Source organism: Bos indicus, chromosome 10, assembly GCF_029378745.1.
Source record: "Bos indicus isolate NIAB-ARS_2022 breed Sahiwal x Tharparkar chromosome 10, NIAB-ARS_B.indTharparkar_mat_pri_1.0, whole genome shotgun sequence".
NCBI classification, from domain to species: Eukaryota; Metazoa; Chordata; class Mammalia; order Artiodactyla; family Bovidae; genus Bos; species Bos indicus.
In genome coordinates, this window is record NC_091769.1 from 5,237,254 (window position 1) to 5,252,388 (window position 15,135).

The 15,135-nt window shown below is 42.3% G+C and overlaps 1 protein-coding gene across 1 annotated transcript; it reads left to right on the forward strand.

The window, feature by feature from the left end:
- The first annotated feature begins 3,604 nt into the window (after positions 1-3,604).
- On the forward strand, positions 3,605-14,839 carry THOC3 (THO complex subunit 3). Its single transcript, XM_070796839.1, has 6 exons — positions 3,605-3,953; positions 4,690-4,846; positions 6,170-6,374; positions 12,552-12,713; positions 12,836-12,936; positions 14,276-14,839. The coding sequence occupies exons 1-6, from the start codon at positions 3,687-3,689 to the stop codon at positions 14,437-14,439; spliced, it is 1,056 nt and encodes a 351-aa protein (XP_070652940.1). The 5' UTR covers positions 3,605-3,686; the 3' UTR covers positions 14,440-14,839.
- Positions 14,840-15,135: the final 296 nt, after the last annotated feature.

Consider the following 15,135-nt stretch of genomic DNA (forward strand, 5'->3'; position numbering starts at 1 on the left):
GGGGGTTGGGAGAGGGTAGGATATACACATACCTGTCTACCTCTCCCAAGGCAATCAATTTACACTTAAACTACTGTGTGGATCACAACAAACTGGAAAATTCTTAAAGAGATGGCAATACCAAACCACCTTACCTGCCTCCTGAGTAATCTGTATGCAGGTCAAGAAGCAACAGTTAGAAGGAGACATGGAACAACGGACTGGCTTAAAATTGGGAAAGGAGTATATCAAGGGTGTATATTGTCATCCTGATTATTTAACTGATATGCAGAGTACATCATGTGAAATGCCAGGCAGGATGAATCACAAACTGGAATCAAGATTGCTGGGAGAAATATCAACAACCTCAGATACATAGATAATACCATCCTAATGGCAGAAAGCAAAGAGGAACTAAAGAGCCTCTTGATGAGGGTGAAAATGGAGAGTGAAAAAGCTGGCTTAAAACTCAACATTCAAAAAACTAAAATCATAGCAGCCAGTCTTATTACTTCATGGCAAATATAAGGGGATAAAGTGGAAACAGTGGCAGATTTTATTTTCTTGGGCTCCAAAATCACTGTGGATGGTGACTGCCATGAAATTAAAAGATGCTTGCTCCTTGGAAGAAAAGCTATGACAAATCTAGACAGCATATGAAAAAGCAGAGACATCACTTTGCTGGCAAAGATCTGTATAGTCAAAGCTATGATTTTTCCAATAGTCATGTATGGATGTGGCAGCTGGACCATAAAGAAGACTGAGTGCCAAAGAATTGATGCTTTCAAACCGTGGTGCTGGAGAAGATTCTTGACCAGTCAATCCTAAAGGAAATCAACCTTGAATAATCTTTGGAAGGACTGACTAATGCTGAAGCTGAAGCTCCAATACTTTGGCCACTTGATGCAAAGAACTGACTCACTGGAAAAGACCCTGATGCTGGGAAAGATTGAAGGGAGGAGGAGAAGGGGTGACAGGACGAGATGGTTGGATGGCATCACCGACTTGATGGACATGAGTTTGAGGATGCTCCAGGAGTTGGTGATGGACAGGGAAGCCTGGCGTGCTGTGGTTCATGGGGTCACAAAGAATCAGACGTGACTGAGCAACCAAACAACAACTAACAGAGCAGAATGAGGATAGCCCTTAGCAGGCAGCCATTGCTGAGCGTCATTACTCTGCAACCTGTAACTAGGCAACAGGTCTCGCTCAACCATTGGTCAGTGCCTTAGTGGGTCCCCCTCCCCGACAAGCAACCAACTGTCAATGAGTGACCATTAGGGAAGTGATTCAGCCAAGGGTGAGTAGTCATTAGGTGGAGAGTGAGGTAAGAGGCAGATTCAAGCCTTCTCTGAGGGCCCAGGGAACAGACTGGGGACTATGTCCTGCAGGGCTCTGAAGCCTTGACTAAGGCCCTCCACTAGCCTTGGCCCAGGTCTTGAGACAGTGGTGAATCTCTCCCCCTTTCCTGTCTCTGTGACCTAATAGCAGTAACTGTCTGCCTGGGTCGTAGTCTGCCTGGGCCAGTTTGATTCAGTGCCTGGCTCCCTCAGAGATGACAGCTGGGCAAAGTGTATAAACCTGACCCTGCAGGAGCTGCCAACTGAGATCTGCCTCCTCTTAGCCAGGACTGAGACCTTGGAGAGTGAAAGTTGTGCCTTGGGACCTTACTTTTTCTTGTCAAGACAGAGAATAACATCCTTTGGTAGGAGATTATAGGAACACTGTTACCTGATCATGACCTGACTTCAAGAGCAAAGGCTCTGGCACCAAGAAGTTAGCAACAACTTACCACGCTCCTCCCTCACCTTTTGCTTTTAAAGGGGCTTGCTGAAAGCTTTTAGTAACTTCGGGGTTCTTAGGGCATGAGCCACTCATCTCCTTGTATGAACCTATAATAAGCCTTTCTCTGTTCCAAACTCTTAATGTTGTAGTATTGATTGGCCTCGCTCTGCCGTTGCACACATGGACTTGTGATTTGGTACCAAAGCCACCTTTGGAAGGCCTCACAAGAAATTTTACAGTATTTTTTTGTAAGGGGAATTTGGGTACATCAGAGAAAAGTAATCTCACTCTCCCACTTTATTCCCTTTCATTTTTTCTACATTTATTATTAAATGCACGTGTTACCTTTTTTAAAAGTCTTGTTTTTATGCAAATTTTCAGCCAATTTTTCATCACCGAAACACAGCCCCCAGTTCACTGGCCCTTCTCAAGCGACTTGTCTGGCGCTGGCAACTCACCACCCCTTTCTTCAGTAAGAAAATGCTGGATATGTGGTTTGAGGTATGGGTGTGAGGTGTGGGGACCAGTCCAAGGGGCATGAAAAGGCATTTACTCTTCAGAGACATTACTTTGCCAACAAAGGTCCATCTAGTCAAGGCTATGGTTTTTCCAGTGGTCATGTATGGATGTGAGAGTTGGACTGTGAAGAAAGCTGAGCGCCGAAGAATTGATGCTTTTGAACTGTGGTGTTGGAGAAGACTCTTGAAAGTTCCTTGGACTGCAAGGAGATCCAACCAGTCCATTTTGAAGATCAGCCCTGGGATTTCTTTGGAAGGAATGATGCTAAAGCTGAAACTCCAGTACTTTGGCCAGCTCATGAGAAGAGTTGACTCACTGGAAAAGACTCTGATGCTGGGAGGGATTGGGGGCAGGAGGAGAAAGGGATGACAGAGGATGAGATGGCTGGATGGCATCACTGACTCGATGGACGTGAGTCTGAGTGAACTCCGGGAGTTGGTGATGAACAGGGAGGCCTGGCGTGCTGCGATTCATGGAGTCGCAAAGAGTCGGACACGACTGAGCGGCTGAACTGAACTGAACTGAACTGGGTATTTTATGTATTTTTTGCATATATAATAATGCGCATATAGAACAGCCTTCTAAACACAAGGAATTTGTCTGAAAATCATGTATTTTTGCATATATAATAATGCGCATATAGAACAGCCTTCTAAACACAAGGAATTTATCTGAAAATCGTCCGAACAGCCTTCGGCAGCTCTCACCCTTGCTTCAGCCTCCTCTCCCTTTCCCCTCCCCGCCGCCCCAAAGAAGTGAAAGCGAGAGTCGCTCAGTAGTATCCCATGGACTATACGGTCCACGGAATTCTCCAGGCCAGAATAGTGGAGTGGGTAGCCGGTTCCTCCTGCAGGAGATTTTCCCAACCCAGTAATCGAACCCAGGTCTCCCGCATTAGCAGGTGGATTCTTTACCAATTGAGCCACCAGGGAAAACTCAAACCTCTAGTCTATTTCCCCAGAGAAGTTCACCAGCTCCTCCTGCAGTAGGAAGTAGAGAGCCTTCGGCTCCAAGTGAGTGGGCTGAAAGGTGGGAGTAACCCAGAAAAAAAGGTGTTTTTAACTGACAGCGAACTGAGGTTTAGAAGAATTGCGTTATTTCTTCGATTAAACAGGTATACAAATATATCTACCAAACAATAGGTAAGGAGAAAATAAGGACCCTAAAAACCTCCTAATGGTTAATAGTGAAGTAAATTCCAAGCTGAACCGCGACCACTGGGAAAGGGAAAGGCGGGAGCGCGCTGCATGCTGGGACTTGTAGTCTCTTCCGGGAGTGGGCCACAGTGCGGGTGCGCGGAAGCGCGGGTGGTCTCTGCCGCGCATGCGTGCGGCGGCGGCGGCGGCGGCAGGGCTGATTGCCGCTGAGAAGAATATTACCGAGCCGGCGTCCGGGAATTCGGTATGGCGATTCCCCAGGCGTCCATGGGACCCTCATCGCTGGGCCAGAGCGGTCCCGGCTCGATGGCTCCCTGGTGCTCAGTGTCAAGCGGCCCGACGCGCTACGTGCTCGGGATGCAGGAGCTGTTCCGCGGCCACAGTAAGACGCGCGAGTTCCCGGCGCACAGCGCAAAGGTGCATTCCGTGGCCTGGAGCTGCGACGGACGTCGCCTGGCCTCGGGGTCCTTCGACAAGACGGCCAGCGTCTTCTTGCTGGAGAAGGACCGGTTGGTGAGCCGCTGGGACCCGGCCCAGGCTAGGGAGAGAGGGGGTGTGGTAAGGCGAGGTTGAAGAATGGCGTGAGGAGAGTGGGGGTGAGGAGAAGGGTGGAGAAAGGAGGGGTGTGGAGGTGAGCGGCATGTATAATGCGCGAAAGAGAAGTGTGGGGGGTGAGGCGGGGGGAACGGACTGGTGAGAGGTGAAGATGGGGGTGGTGGAGAGGAGGTGGTTGGGGTGGGGGGACGGTGTATAGGGAGTGTAATAGTAAGGAGGCGTGAAGATGAGCGGGGTGGGTTGAAGGTGAGTGTGGAGAGTAAAGGCCGGTGGAGAGGATGGCGGGGAGACTCGTGTGGTGGTGAGGAGCGGCTGGGACAGTGGTGGTGGGCTCCTGTGATGATGAGGAGAGTCATTCTGAAAATGACAGGGCCCCCGTGGAATTGAGTAAGCGGGTTGGGACCCTTGGTGGAAGAGTAAGGGTAGAAAACCAGAAAGGAGGAAGGCCAGGGAGGGATAAAGATTAAGGGCATTGGTGTGGACCCCGTCCTCAGAACTGTTCACACTGACTGGGGAGGAAGGGAGGGTAGGGTATTGGGAAGGGTTTAGGGGAAGTGACTTAGAAGGACTGGACTCTTTACTCATCCGAACTTTTATGTTGGTAGCCAGATACCTCGTTTTGAATAAGCTTAAGAAGTTACATGGGTAGGCAGGTACATATGGGTGAAGTGGTATCTGGATTTTGTTCTTTCAGGTCAAAGAAAACAATTATAGGGGACATGGGGATAGCGTGGACCAGCTCTGTTGGCATCCAAGTAACCCTGATCTCTTTGTCACTGCGTCTGGAGACAAAACCATTCGCATCTGGGATGTGAGGACTACGAAATGCATTGCCACTGTGAACACTAAAGGTAACTGTTCAGAGGGCAGTGGGAAGATGAGCTACTGATAGTCATTCATTTTAAATATCTTCTGTGTGCCTGGCCCTGTTGGTATGGGACATCCTGAGCTGAATAAGGACCTGAGAGTTTAGTGCAGGGAGAGACATATGTATTGAAAAAACTAACATAATATAACATGGTCATCTTGTAATGGATAGGTCTACAAGGTGGATACTGAGAATGGAAACACTTAAGTATGCCTGGAGAAGATAGGGAAGGCTTCACAGAATTTGAGCAAACCCTTAAGATAGCCATATAGATTTAGTGGTCATCTTGTAGTGGGTAGGCAGCTCTAGCAGGGAACAGCATGTACCAAGGAGTGGAGAATTTAGGAAACTGCTGATAGGCTAGAATGACTTTAGAATAAATGACTGACAGTTGGGGAGAAAATGACCTGGAAGTTGTGTAGTACATTTATAGACTGTTCTTCCCCAGATATTGCCTTATAAACCTTGAGGCCATTTATTAAGTTATGTTGGCTAAGATGTTATTGATTATAAGATGCATCAATATTTTGTTTCATTAGGAAAGAAAATAAAGTTTTATTAGATAATCATGATATACCAAAAATTTTGAAATACATCCTGGTGCATTCTAAGATACATTACAAGTAATAAAGTGTGAAAAAATATGCATCTTAGAATCAATAAAGTTGATGAAATTTGTGGGCTACTGGACTTTGTTGGCAAGACTTGTACCTGGAGGTGGAATGGTATGGTTTCCCCAACTAGACAACTGGTGATATGTACGTGATTTAAGTATTGAGATGAACATTAAAAACTGATTGTATATATATTTTAATGGCTACTAGAAAAAAAGAACTAGCTTATAGAATTTATTGCCAAAGTGAAGCTATTTAAAAAATTTGGAGGGGTCAGTTTTAATAAAAGTCTTAAAGGAAGAAGTATAGCTATTACATGGATAGTTCAAAAATTGTGAAAATGGCATGTGAATGACGAATTTGGGAAGTGCAAGTATAAGAGAGAATTAGAGGCTCTGGTGTTAAGTATGCATTTAGATCTTGGCTCTGTTACTTCATAGCTTTGATATTTTGGCCCATCTCTCTTTCAGTTTTTCGTCTATAAAATGGGGAGGAAAAATGTCCCTTAGAGACATGTGAGCACTAAAGGGGGAAATGTGTAGATGAGTGTGCTGGACTTCTGGTTGGTCCTACTGATGAGGACCTTAGTGAATGAACTCTGGGCAATAGCTCTAGTCTTTCTTTGATAACAAGATAAACTTCTGGAGGGTTGTAGGCTAACAGTATCTTGCTGATCGTATCTGGGTTCCCAGGAGAGAACATTAATATCTGCTGGAGTCCTGACGGGCAGACCATCGCTGTAGGCAACAAGGATGATGTGGTGACGTTCATTGACGCCAAGACACACCGCTCCAAAGCGGAGGAGCAGTTCAAGTTTGAGGTCAATGAAATCTCCTGGAACAATGACAATAACATGTTCTTCCTGACAAATGGCAACGGTTGTATCAACATACTCAGGTGAGGGGGTTCTAAGTTTAGGGAACTGTCATGTCTTTGCACTGGGTGCTCTAGTGGATCCCGAGATGAATTAGATGTGAGTCTATCCTGAAGGAGCCAGAAGGACAAACAATTGACTGTTGAACAACATGGATTTAAACTACCCAGGTCCCCTTACATGTGGATTTTTTCAGTAGTAAATACTACAGTACCATATGATCTGAGATTGGTTGAATATGGGATGCAAAGCCACAGATACAGAGGAACCGTGGATACAGAGGACCAATTGTTAAGTTATACATGAATTTTTAATTGTGTTTGTTCAACCCCTGTCAGATCGACCCCTGACTTTGTTCAAAGATCGACTGTAGTAATAAGGAATTCTAACTTCTCTTGAGCACCTTCTAGCTAGGTACCTTATATTTTACTGTGTCCAGAGAGAAATCCTAGGGAGCTGATGATGGTATGCTTCCCATTTCACAGATGAAGATCAGGGATCTCAGAGGGTAAGTGACTAGTTAGCTAGTGAGTACTTGAACTGGATGTACCTTGAAGTATACCTAATTCGTACTTTCAAAGTCTCAGTTTAAATATCACTTTCCCTCCGGGGAGGCCCTCTTCATCCCCAAGGTTAGAAGCTTATATTATGTACTTCTGTTGGAAGCATTTCTCATTCTACATTATAAATGCATATTTATTTCTTTGTGTCTTCTAGTTACTAAATTCTGTGAATTAGGATCTGTATTTAACTTGTTTACTGTTGAATCCCTAGTGCCTAGCCCAGTACCTGCTACACACAGTCAGGATCTTAGTAAATATTCTCTAAATGAATGAAATTGTGGAATTGAAGTTGAGATCTATCTGATTCTGTTCTTTCTGCTGTCTTGGGTGGACACTGCAAGGCAGAGTGTGGTAGGCTCTGTGTTAGAGAGATTGGGAGTTTGCTGTAGAATTCCAAGGATTGACTGTGGGACTTGGGAGTTGAAGGAGGCAGTTTCTGAGCTTGACCTTGAAAGATTAATAGACTTTTAAGAATCAGCAAAAGGGAACTGCTCAATGGACAAAACAAGTATGACTGAACATGACTTATTTGGAAAGTAGTCAGTAGATCAGAATTGCTGGGAGTGGTGGTAGATAAAAGTATCTGAAGAGAGGTCCTGAAATAGGGAGATAAAGTTGAAGTGTAATTTGGTACCAGATTATTTGGCTCTGGAATGCTATGCTTAGTAACTTGAATTTTACTCTGTAGGCAGTGTTTTTTTTTAAGCTTTTGTATTAGAAAATAAAATAGATGTAGAAAACCACAAAATGCAAGTATGTAGCTTAATGAACTATTGTATGCATAACACCTGTGTAATCCCACCAAGTCAAGAAATATTACTTTGCTTGCCATCTCAGAAGTGTTTCCATGGGCTTTGTCCTAATCAAAACTCCCTCCTCGAAAAGCACTGTCTTGATTTTTATCTTATTTCTTTATAGTTTTGCTACCAAATGTGAATTTCTGGATACTCTAATTCTGCCCATTTAAAAAAGTGTGATATGCCTTTTAAGTCAGTTAAACTGTGGAGGAGTCTCCTTCCTTCCTTTTGTTTTACTTAGAACTTAACTGTTAAAAAACAGGCTGTTAACCTGGGGAGCTTATCCCAGTCTGGATTTTGCTGATTCTGACTGCTTGCTTATTTAAGAGTCACTTTGTCTTATCAGTTTGGTTACCCAGTTTAGAGAAGGCATGATATATGCTTGATAATTTCCCTTTGTCATTAGGTACTGAATTAGTTCTCTATCGATTCCAAAGATGATCTGCTGCTTTTTTTTTTTTAAAGGATTGTTATGGACCTGTGTATTTAAGCATAGTAGATATGTTTCAATCTGTCATAATCATTATCCTTATTGAAGCTGAATTTATCTTTGGCACACAGAATTCTCTTCAAGTTGGTTCCTGAGTCATATTTTTTTAACATAATTCTCATAGTCTTCAGTTTCTTGCTCTCTGGTATAACAAGATATGCCAAGTTCATCCTGTGTATTTCCTGCCTCAAATCTTTAATTAGTATATTCCCAGAGAATCCCTGGATTCTTTCACTAGAAAATAATATTAGAACTCAGAACGTCCATATTGTTGAGTTGATGATTTCTAGACCTTTCTAGTAGACAGAGCTAGGAAGTATATATATATACTTAAAGACAAAATAATTTGTAAATTCATACATATAACTTCTAGTTAAAATCGCTTTGCTTCCAAGCTAAGAATTCTGATTCTCAGAGATGCAGGGGATTATAGAATTTGAGTTTCCCATGTTTACCTACGGGGCTTCCCTGGTGGCTCAGAGGTTAAAGCGTCTGCTTGCAATGCGGGAGACCTGGGTTCAATCCCTGGGTCGGGACGATCCCCTGGAGAAGGAAATGGCAACCTGCTCCAGTATTCTTGCCTGGAGAATCCCATGGACAGAGGAGCCTGGCGGGCTACAGTCCATGGGGCCCCTGTTACACACACAGATATTTAACAATAGTACTACCACCACCAGTGTGATTACTTAAAATTGTAAATTTTGCTTTTAGAATATGTCTTCCTCCATTAAAAAAAAGTTAATACTACTACATGTTGTCAGATTACAGTTATTACATTACTTTGAACATATATAATTTCTACAAGAAACTATATGTATTTAATGTTCATCACCAACCTTGGGCTGATAAGTCTTCAGTCACTGATTGTCACAGCTTACTCTCCTATATTGATTCCTCAAAAAGTGTTCAAGGGGAGCAATGTTTCCTGAGTTCATACTTATCTTAACTTATAAAACTTAAGAGATACTTATGTTGTGCTGCTTCTTTGAACACTTTATAATTGATAGCTTTGCTAGATATAAAAACTTTGATTCATATTTTCTTACTTGTTTATCTTTTTACTCCATTTTCTTTTGACATAAAGTGTTACTGTCAGAAGTCTGCCAATAATCTAATTTTTTGAAAGTCCATTATTTTCAGCTCCTTATTGCAAAATTCAAACTTAAATTGAAGAAAGTAGGGAAAACCACTAGGCCATTCAGGTATGACCTAAATCAAATCCCTTATGATTATACAGTGGAAGTGACAAATAGATTCAAGGGATTAGATGCAACAGAGTGCCTGAAAATCCATGGACAGAGGTTCATAACATTGTACAGGAGGCAGTGACCAAAACCATCTCAAAGAAAAAGAAATGCAAGACAGCAAAATGGTTGTCCGAGGAGGACTTCCAAATAGCTGAGAAAAGAAGAGAAATGAAAGGCAAAGGAGAAAGGGAAAGATACCCAACTGAGTGCAAGGAGAGATTAGAAAGCCTTCTTAAGTGAACATGCAAACAAAAAGAAGAAAATAATAGAATGGGAAAGACTAGAGACTCTTCAAGAACATTGGAAATACGAAAGAAACAATTTCGTGAAAAGATGGGCACAATAAAGGACAGAAATGGCAAGGACTAAACAGAAGCAGAAGAGATTAAGAAGTGGCAAGAATACACAGAACTGCACAAAAAAGACCTTAATGACCTGGATAACTATGATGATGTGGTCACTTACCTAGAGTAAGACATCCTAGAGCGTGAAGTCAGGTAGGACTTAGGAAGCATTACAATGAACAAAGCTAGTGTAGGTGATGGAATTCCAGCTGAACTATTTCAAATCCTAAAAGATGATGTTGTTAAAGTACTGCACTCAATATATCAGCAAATTTGGAAAACTCAGCAGTGGCTGCTGCTGCTGCTGCTGTGTCGCTCCAGTCATGTCTGACTCTGTGTGACTCCATAGACTGCAGCCCACCAGGCTCTGCCATCCCTGGGATTCTCCAGGCAAGAACACTGGAGTCGGTTGCCATTTCCTTCTCCAGTGCATGAAAGTGAAAAGTGAAAATGAAGTCGCTCAGTCGTGTGTGAACCTTAGCGACCCCATGGACTGCAGCCTTCCAGGCTCCTCTGTCCATGGGAGTTTCCAGGCAAGAGTACTGGAGTGGGTTGCCATACAGGACTGGAAAAGGTCAGTTTTCATTTCAGTCCCAAAGAAGGGCAATACCAAAGAATGTTTAAAACTGCCACACAGTTGCATTCATTTCACATGCCAGCAAGGTCATGCTCAAAATCCTTCAAGCTAGGCTTCAACAGTATGTGAACCGAGAACTTTCTGATATATGAGCTGAATATAGGAAAAGCAGAAGAACCAGAGATAAAATTGCCATCATCTGTTGAATTATAGGAAAAGCAAGAGAATTCCAGAAAAACATCTACTTCTGCTTCATTGACTGTGCCAAAGCTTTTGACTGTGTGGATCACAACAAACTGGAAAATTCTTAAAGAGATGGGAATACCAGAACACCTTACCTGCCTCCGTGTAGTCAAAGCTATGGTTTTTCCAGTAGTCAAGTATGGATGTGAGAGGTGGACTATAAAGAAAGCTGAGTGCCAAAGAGTTGATGCTTTTGAATTGTGATGTTGGAGAAGACTCTTGAGAGTCCCTTGGACTGCAAGGAGACCGAACCAGTCAATCCTAAAGAAAATCAGTCCTGAATATTCATTGGAAGGACTGATGCTGAAGCTGAAACTCCAATACTTTGGCTGCCTCATGCAAAGAATGTACTCATTGGAAAAGACCCTGATGCTGGGAAAGATTGAAGGCAGGAGGAGAAGGGGATGACAGAGGATGAGATGGTTGCTTGGCATCACTGACTCAATGGACATGAGTTTGAGCAAGCTCCGGGACTTGGTGATAGACAGGCCTGTGCGGCAGTCCCTGGGGTCGCAAAGAGTTGGACACGACTGAGTGACTGAACTGAACTTACCTGACTCCTGAGAACCTGTATGCAGGTCAAGAAGCAACAGTTAGAACCGGACATGGAACAAAGGAGTGGCTCAAAATTGGAAAAGGAGTATATCAGGGCTATATATTGTCACCCTGCTTGTTTATTTTATATGCTTAGTACATCATGTGAAATGCTATGCTGGATGAATCACAAGCTGGAATCAAGATTGCTGGGAGATGTATAATATCATATATGAAACGAGTCACCAGTCCAGGTTCGATGCACGATACTGGATGCTTGGGGCTGGTGCACTGGGACGACCCAGAGGGATGGTATGGGGAGGGAGGAGGGAGGAGGGTTCAGGATGGGGAACACATGTATACCTGTGGCAGATTCATTTTGATATATGGCAAAACCAATACAATATTGTAAAGTTAAAAAAGATTGCTGGGAGAAATATCAACAGCCTTAGGTTTGCAGATGATACCATCCTAATGGCAGAGAGTGAAGAGGAACCAAAAAGTCTCTTGATGAAGGTGAAAGAGGAGAAAAAAAGCTGGCTTAAAACTCAGCATTCAAAAATCTAAGATTATGGTATCCTTCCCATCACTTCATGGCAAATAGATGGAGAAAAATGGAAACAGTGACAGATTTTCTTTTCTCAGACTCTCAAATCACTGTGGATGGTGACCGCAGCGATGAAATTAGAAGACGCTTGCTCCTTGGAAGAAAAGCTATGACAAACCAAGACAGCATGTTAAAAAGCAGAGATATCACTTTACCAACAAAGGTCCATATAGTCAAAGCTATGGTTTTTCCAGCAGTCATGTATGGATGGGTGAGTTGGACCATAAAGAAGGCTGAGGGCTGAAGAATTGATTCTTTTGAACTGTGGTGCTGGAGGAGACTCTTGGACAGCAAAGAGGTCAAACTAGTCAAAAGGAAATCAACCCTGAATATTTGGAAGGACTGATGCTGAAGCTGAAGCTCCAATACTTTGGCCACCTGATGGAAAATGCCCTGATGCTGGGAAAGATTGAGGGCAGGAGGAGAAGGAGACAACAGAGGATAAGATGGTTGGATGGCATCACCAACTCAGTAGACGTGAGTTTAAGCAAATTCCAGGAGATAGTGAAGGACAGGGAAGCCTGGTGTGCTGCAGTCCATGGGGTCGCAAAGAGTTGGACACTGCTTTGCTACTGAACAACAACAAAATGTCTTTGTGTTAGTCTGGGTTCATATTCTTAAGTATATAGTGTGTTGTTTCAGTATATTTTTGAAATCTTTTTATTTCAGGAAAGCCTTGATTTACAGTCTTTGATACTTATTCTGTTGTCTTTGGTTTTCTTCTTCAGCGTCTCCTATTTCTATCTTAGTACCAGGGTCATTTCCCTCAGTTTGATTGATGTCTGTTTTGTTTTTCAGCTACCCAGAGCTGAAGCCTGTGCAGTCCATCAACGCCCATCCTTCCAACTGTATCTGTATCAAGTTTGACCCCATGGGGAAGTACTTTGCAACAGGAAGTGCAGATGCTTTGGTCAGCCTTTGGGATGTAGATGAGTTAGTGTGTGTTCGATGCTTTTCCAGGTAAGCAACTCTGCCAGCACTTTGCTTGTTGGATAAGTTAGTTTTATTTCATTTTGAGTGAAGTTGAGCCCTCCTCTTTGGATTATTCTAATGTCTTCTCTGTCTGGTCTTCTCTGCTATAGGCTGGATTGGCCTGTGAGGACCCTCAGTTTTAGCCATGATGGGAAAATGCTGGCATCAGCATCAGAAGATCACTTCATTGACATTGCTGAAGTAGAGACAGGTAACCAAACCCTCACTATCTTAACGAGACTCCTCTGTCATTCATCCTTGGCCATGAGAACTCCTATCATGTGTTTTCATCTCTGTTCCTTACTACTTTGCTAGTATTAGCAAAAATGCATTTGCCTCCTTAAGGCAAGTGTGTTTATTATGACTGTTATCAGGTAATGAGGGAGCAAAGATTTAGGAAAGAGGGGCAGGTCTGAAAGAAAGTGATTAAAGAAAACAGTTTGCTTTTTATTTACTTTTAATTTTTCCATTATAATAATTTTTTTCCAAACTTTTTAAAATACAGAAAGGAAGATGGATGGATGGATGGATGAGTGATCTCACCATTTAAATACAGCCTCTTTTAGCAATATGGTATATTTCTTTTTGTCTTTTGCCTGTATGTTGATTTATATATTTTACAATTTAAGAAATTATCAAAGCACATGTGATTTGTTTTAAAAAGCAACAAGACAGAACTTGAAAATAGAAAAATGAGAGGCAAGTATTCATTCTATAAAAGTATTTCTTCAGGTTTATTTTTAATGTAACTTTATTATTTTTGGAAATACATGATACTTTAGTAAAAGAATTCAAACTATATAGAAAACTTCAAAGAAAGTATGTGTGTGTATGTAGAAACAATATATATAAACAGCTTTATCAAAAAATTCACATACCATCTAATTGACCAATTTAAAGTGTATAATTCTGTGTATCCTGCATTTTTAAATCAGCACCACACTATGAACACTTTACTACATTAATCCAGGTTTAAAAAAAAGTGGCTTTGAAAAAACCATGTTTAATTTCAACAAGCAGGCAGGATAAAAATTTTGAAAAAAGAATTTTATTTGCAAGGCAAGTGTGATGGAGTAGAAAGATCTGTGGCTTCGGACAGACTGACTTTCTGTGCTGACTCTGTTCTTTTTCTGCCTTTTTTTTTCCCCTGCTGCTTCTTTGAGGTGTGACTTAACTGTTCAGTTACCCATTTCTTTATAAAATGGGGTTTAAAACCATTACTTGCGTTGATGGATAGCGTTGTCATACTTTATGAGGATAAGTATAATGCATCTGATTCATAAGAAGTGCTCAACAAAGAGCTGACATTGCAGTTTTTTTAGGAAGTGTAGGCTAGGGCTCAGAGCATAGGCTGTTAGGTTCAGATCCTGCTCTGCCACCTGACTGCCTTGTGACCCCTCTGTACCTCAGTGTTCTCTGTAAAACGGGGTAGAATTGTTCGTATCCTATAGGACTATTATGCAGATTAAATGAGTTAACATAGGTAAGTACTTAATGAGTGTGGTCTACTGTTAACATACTGATTGATATCCCTATATTGATTTTTATAGGAGACAAGCTGTGGGAGGTTCAGTGTGAGTCCCCGACCTTCACCGTGGCTTGGCACCCCAAAAGGCCTCTGCTGGCGTTTGCCTGTGATGACAAAGATGGCAAATATGACAGCAGTCGGGAAGCTGGAACTGTGAAGCTGTTTGGGCTTCCCAATGATTCCTGATAGGAGGACCCAGCATATGGCAGTGGCTTCAGTTGTATAGTTAGTTTGGTCTGTTCTCTTGGGGTTGGTGGGCGCCTAAAGTATTTATGAATTGGTATAAATTGTATCAGTGTTTTGTTAGGCTGCCCATTCCGGTTTCTTTTGTGTTTGATTTGGCTCTTGTTCCCTGTCCCTTGCAGTGCCGACACCAGCATACCTTGTCCTCTGGGGACTTCCTGTCTTCCTGCTGTCGGGCGTGTGGTGGGATTTGTTGGGCTTGGTTCTGCTTGGACAGTACGTAGTTTGGAGGGGTAGGTGAGGAAGGGTGAGATGGAGTTGGAGATTTTTTATAATAAAAAAAGTACATATTAATAATTTTGAGAATTGAACATTTAATAAAACTGACTTTTTAATTATGGGACTTCTAGGACTTTAAAAATTATGGTAATATTATCCTTATTATTTTCTTATGTCATTATAGGGAGGTGTTGTAGTACTGTATTTAAAAAAAGTTTCAGATAGGATTTAAAGGTTGTAATCCTGTCATTTAATGTCATAAGCAAGAACTCGATGGTTTGTGGCGTGAAATGCATGGACAGTGGCACTCTGATAACATGTTGAGTCATTGCTTGTTTATGTCTATGTGTACCTGGCCTCATTCTGCAAGATTTGTAGGCCACAGATTTATGATAAACATTGAGGAAAAATAGTAAAATA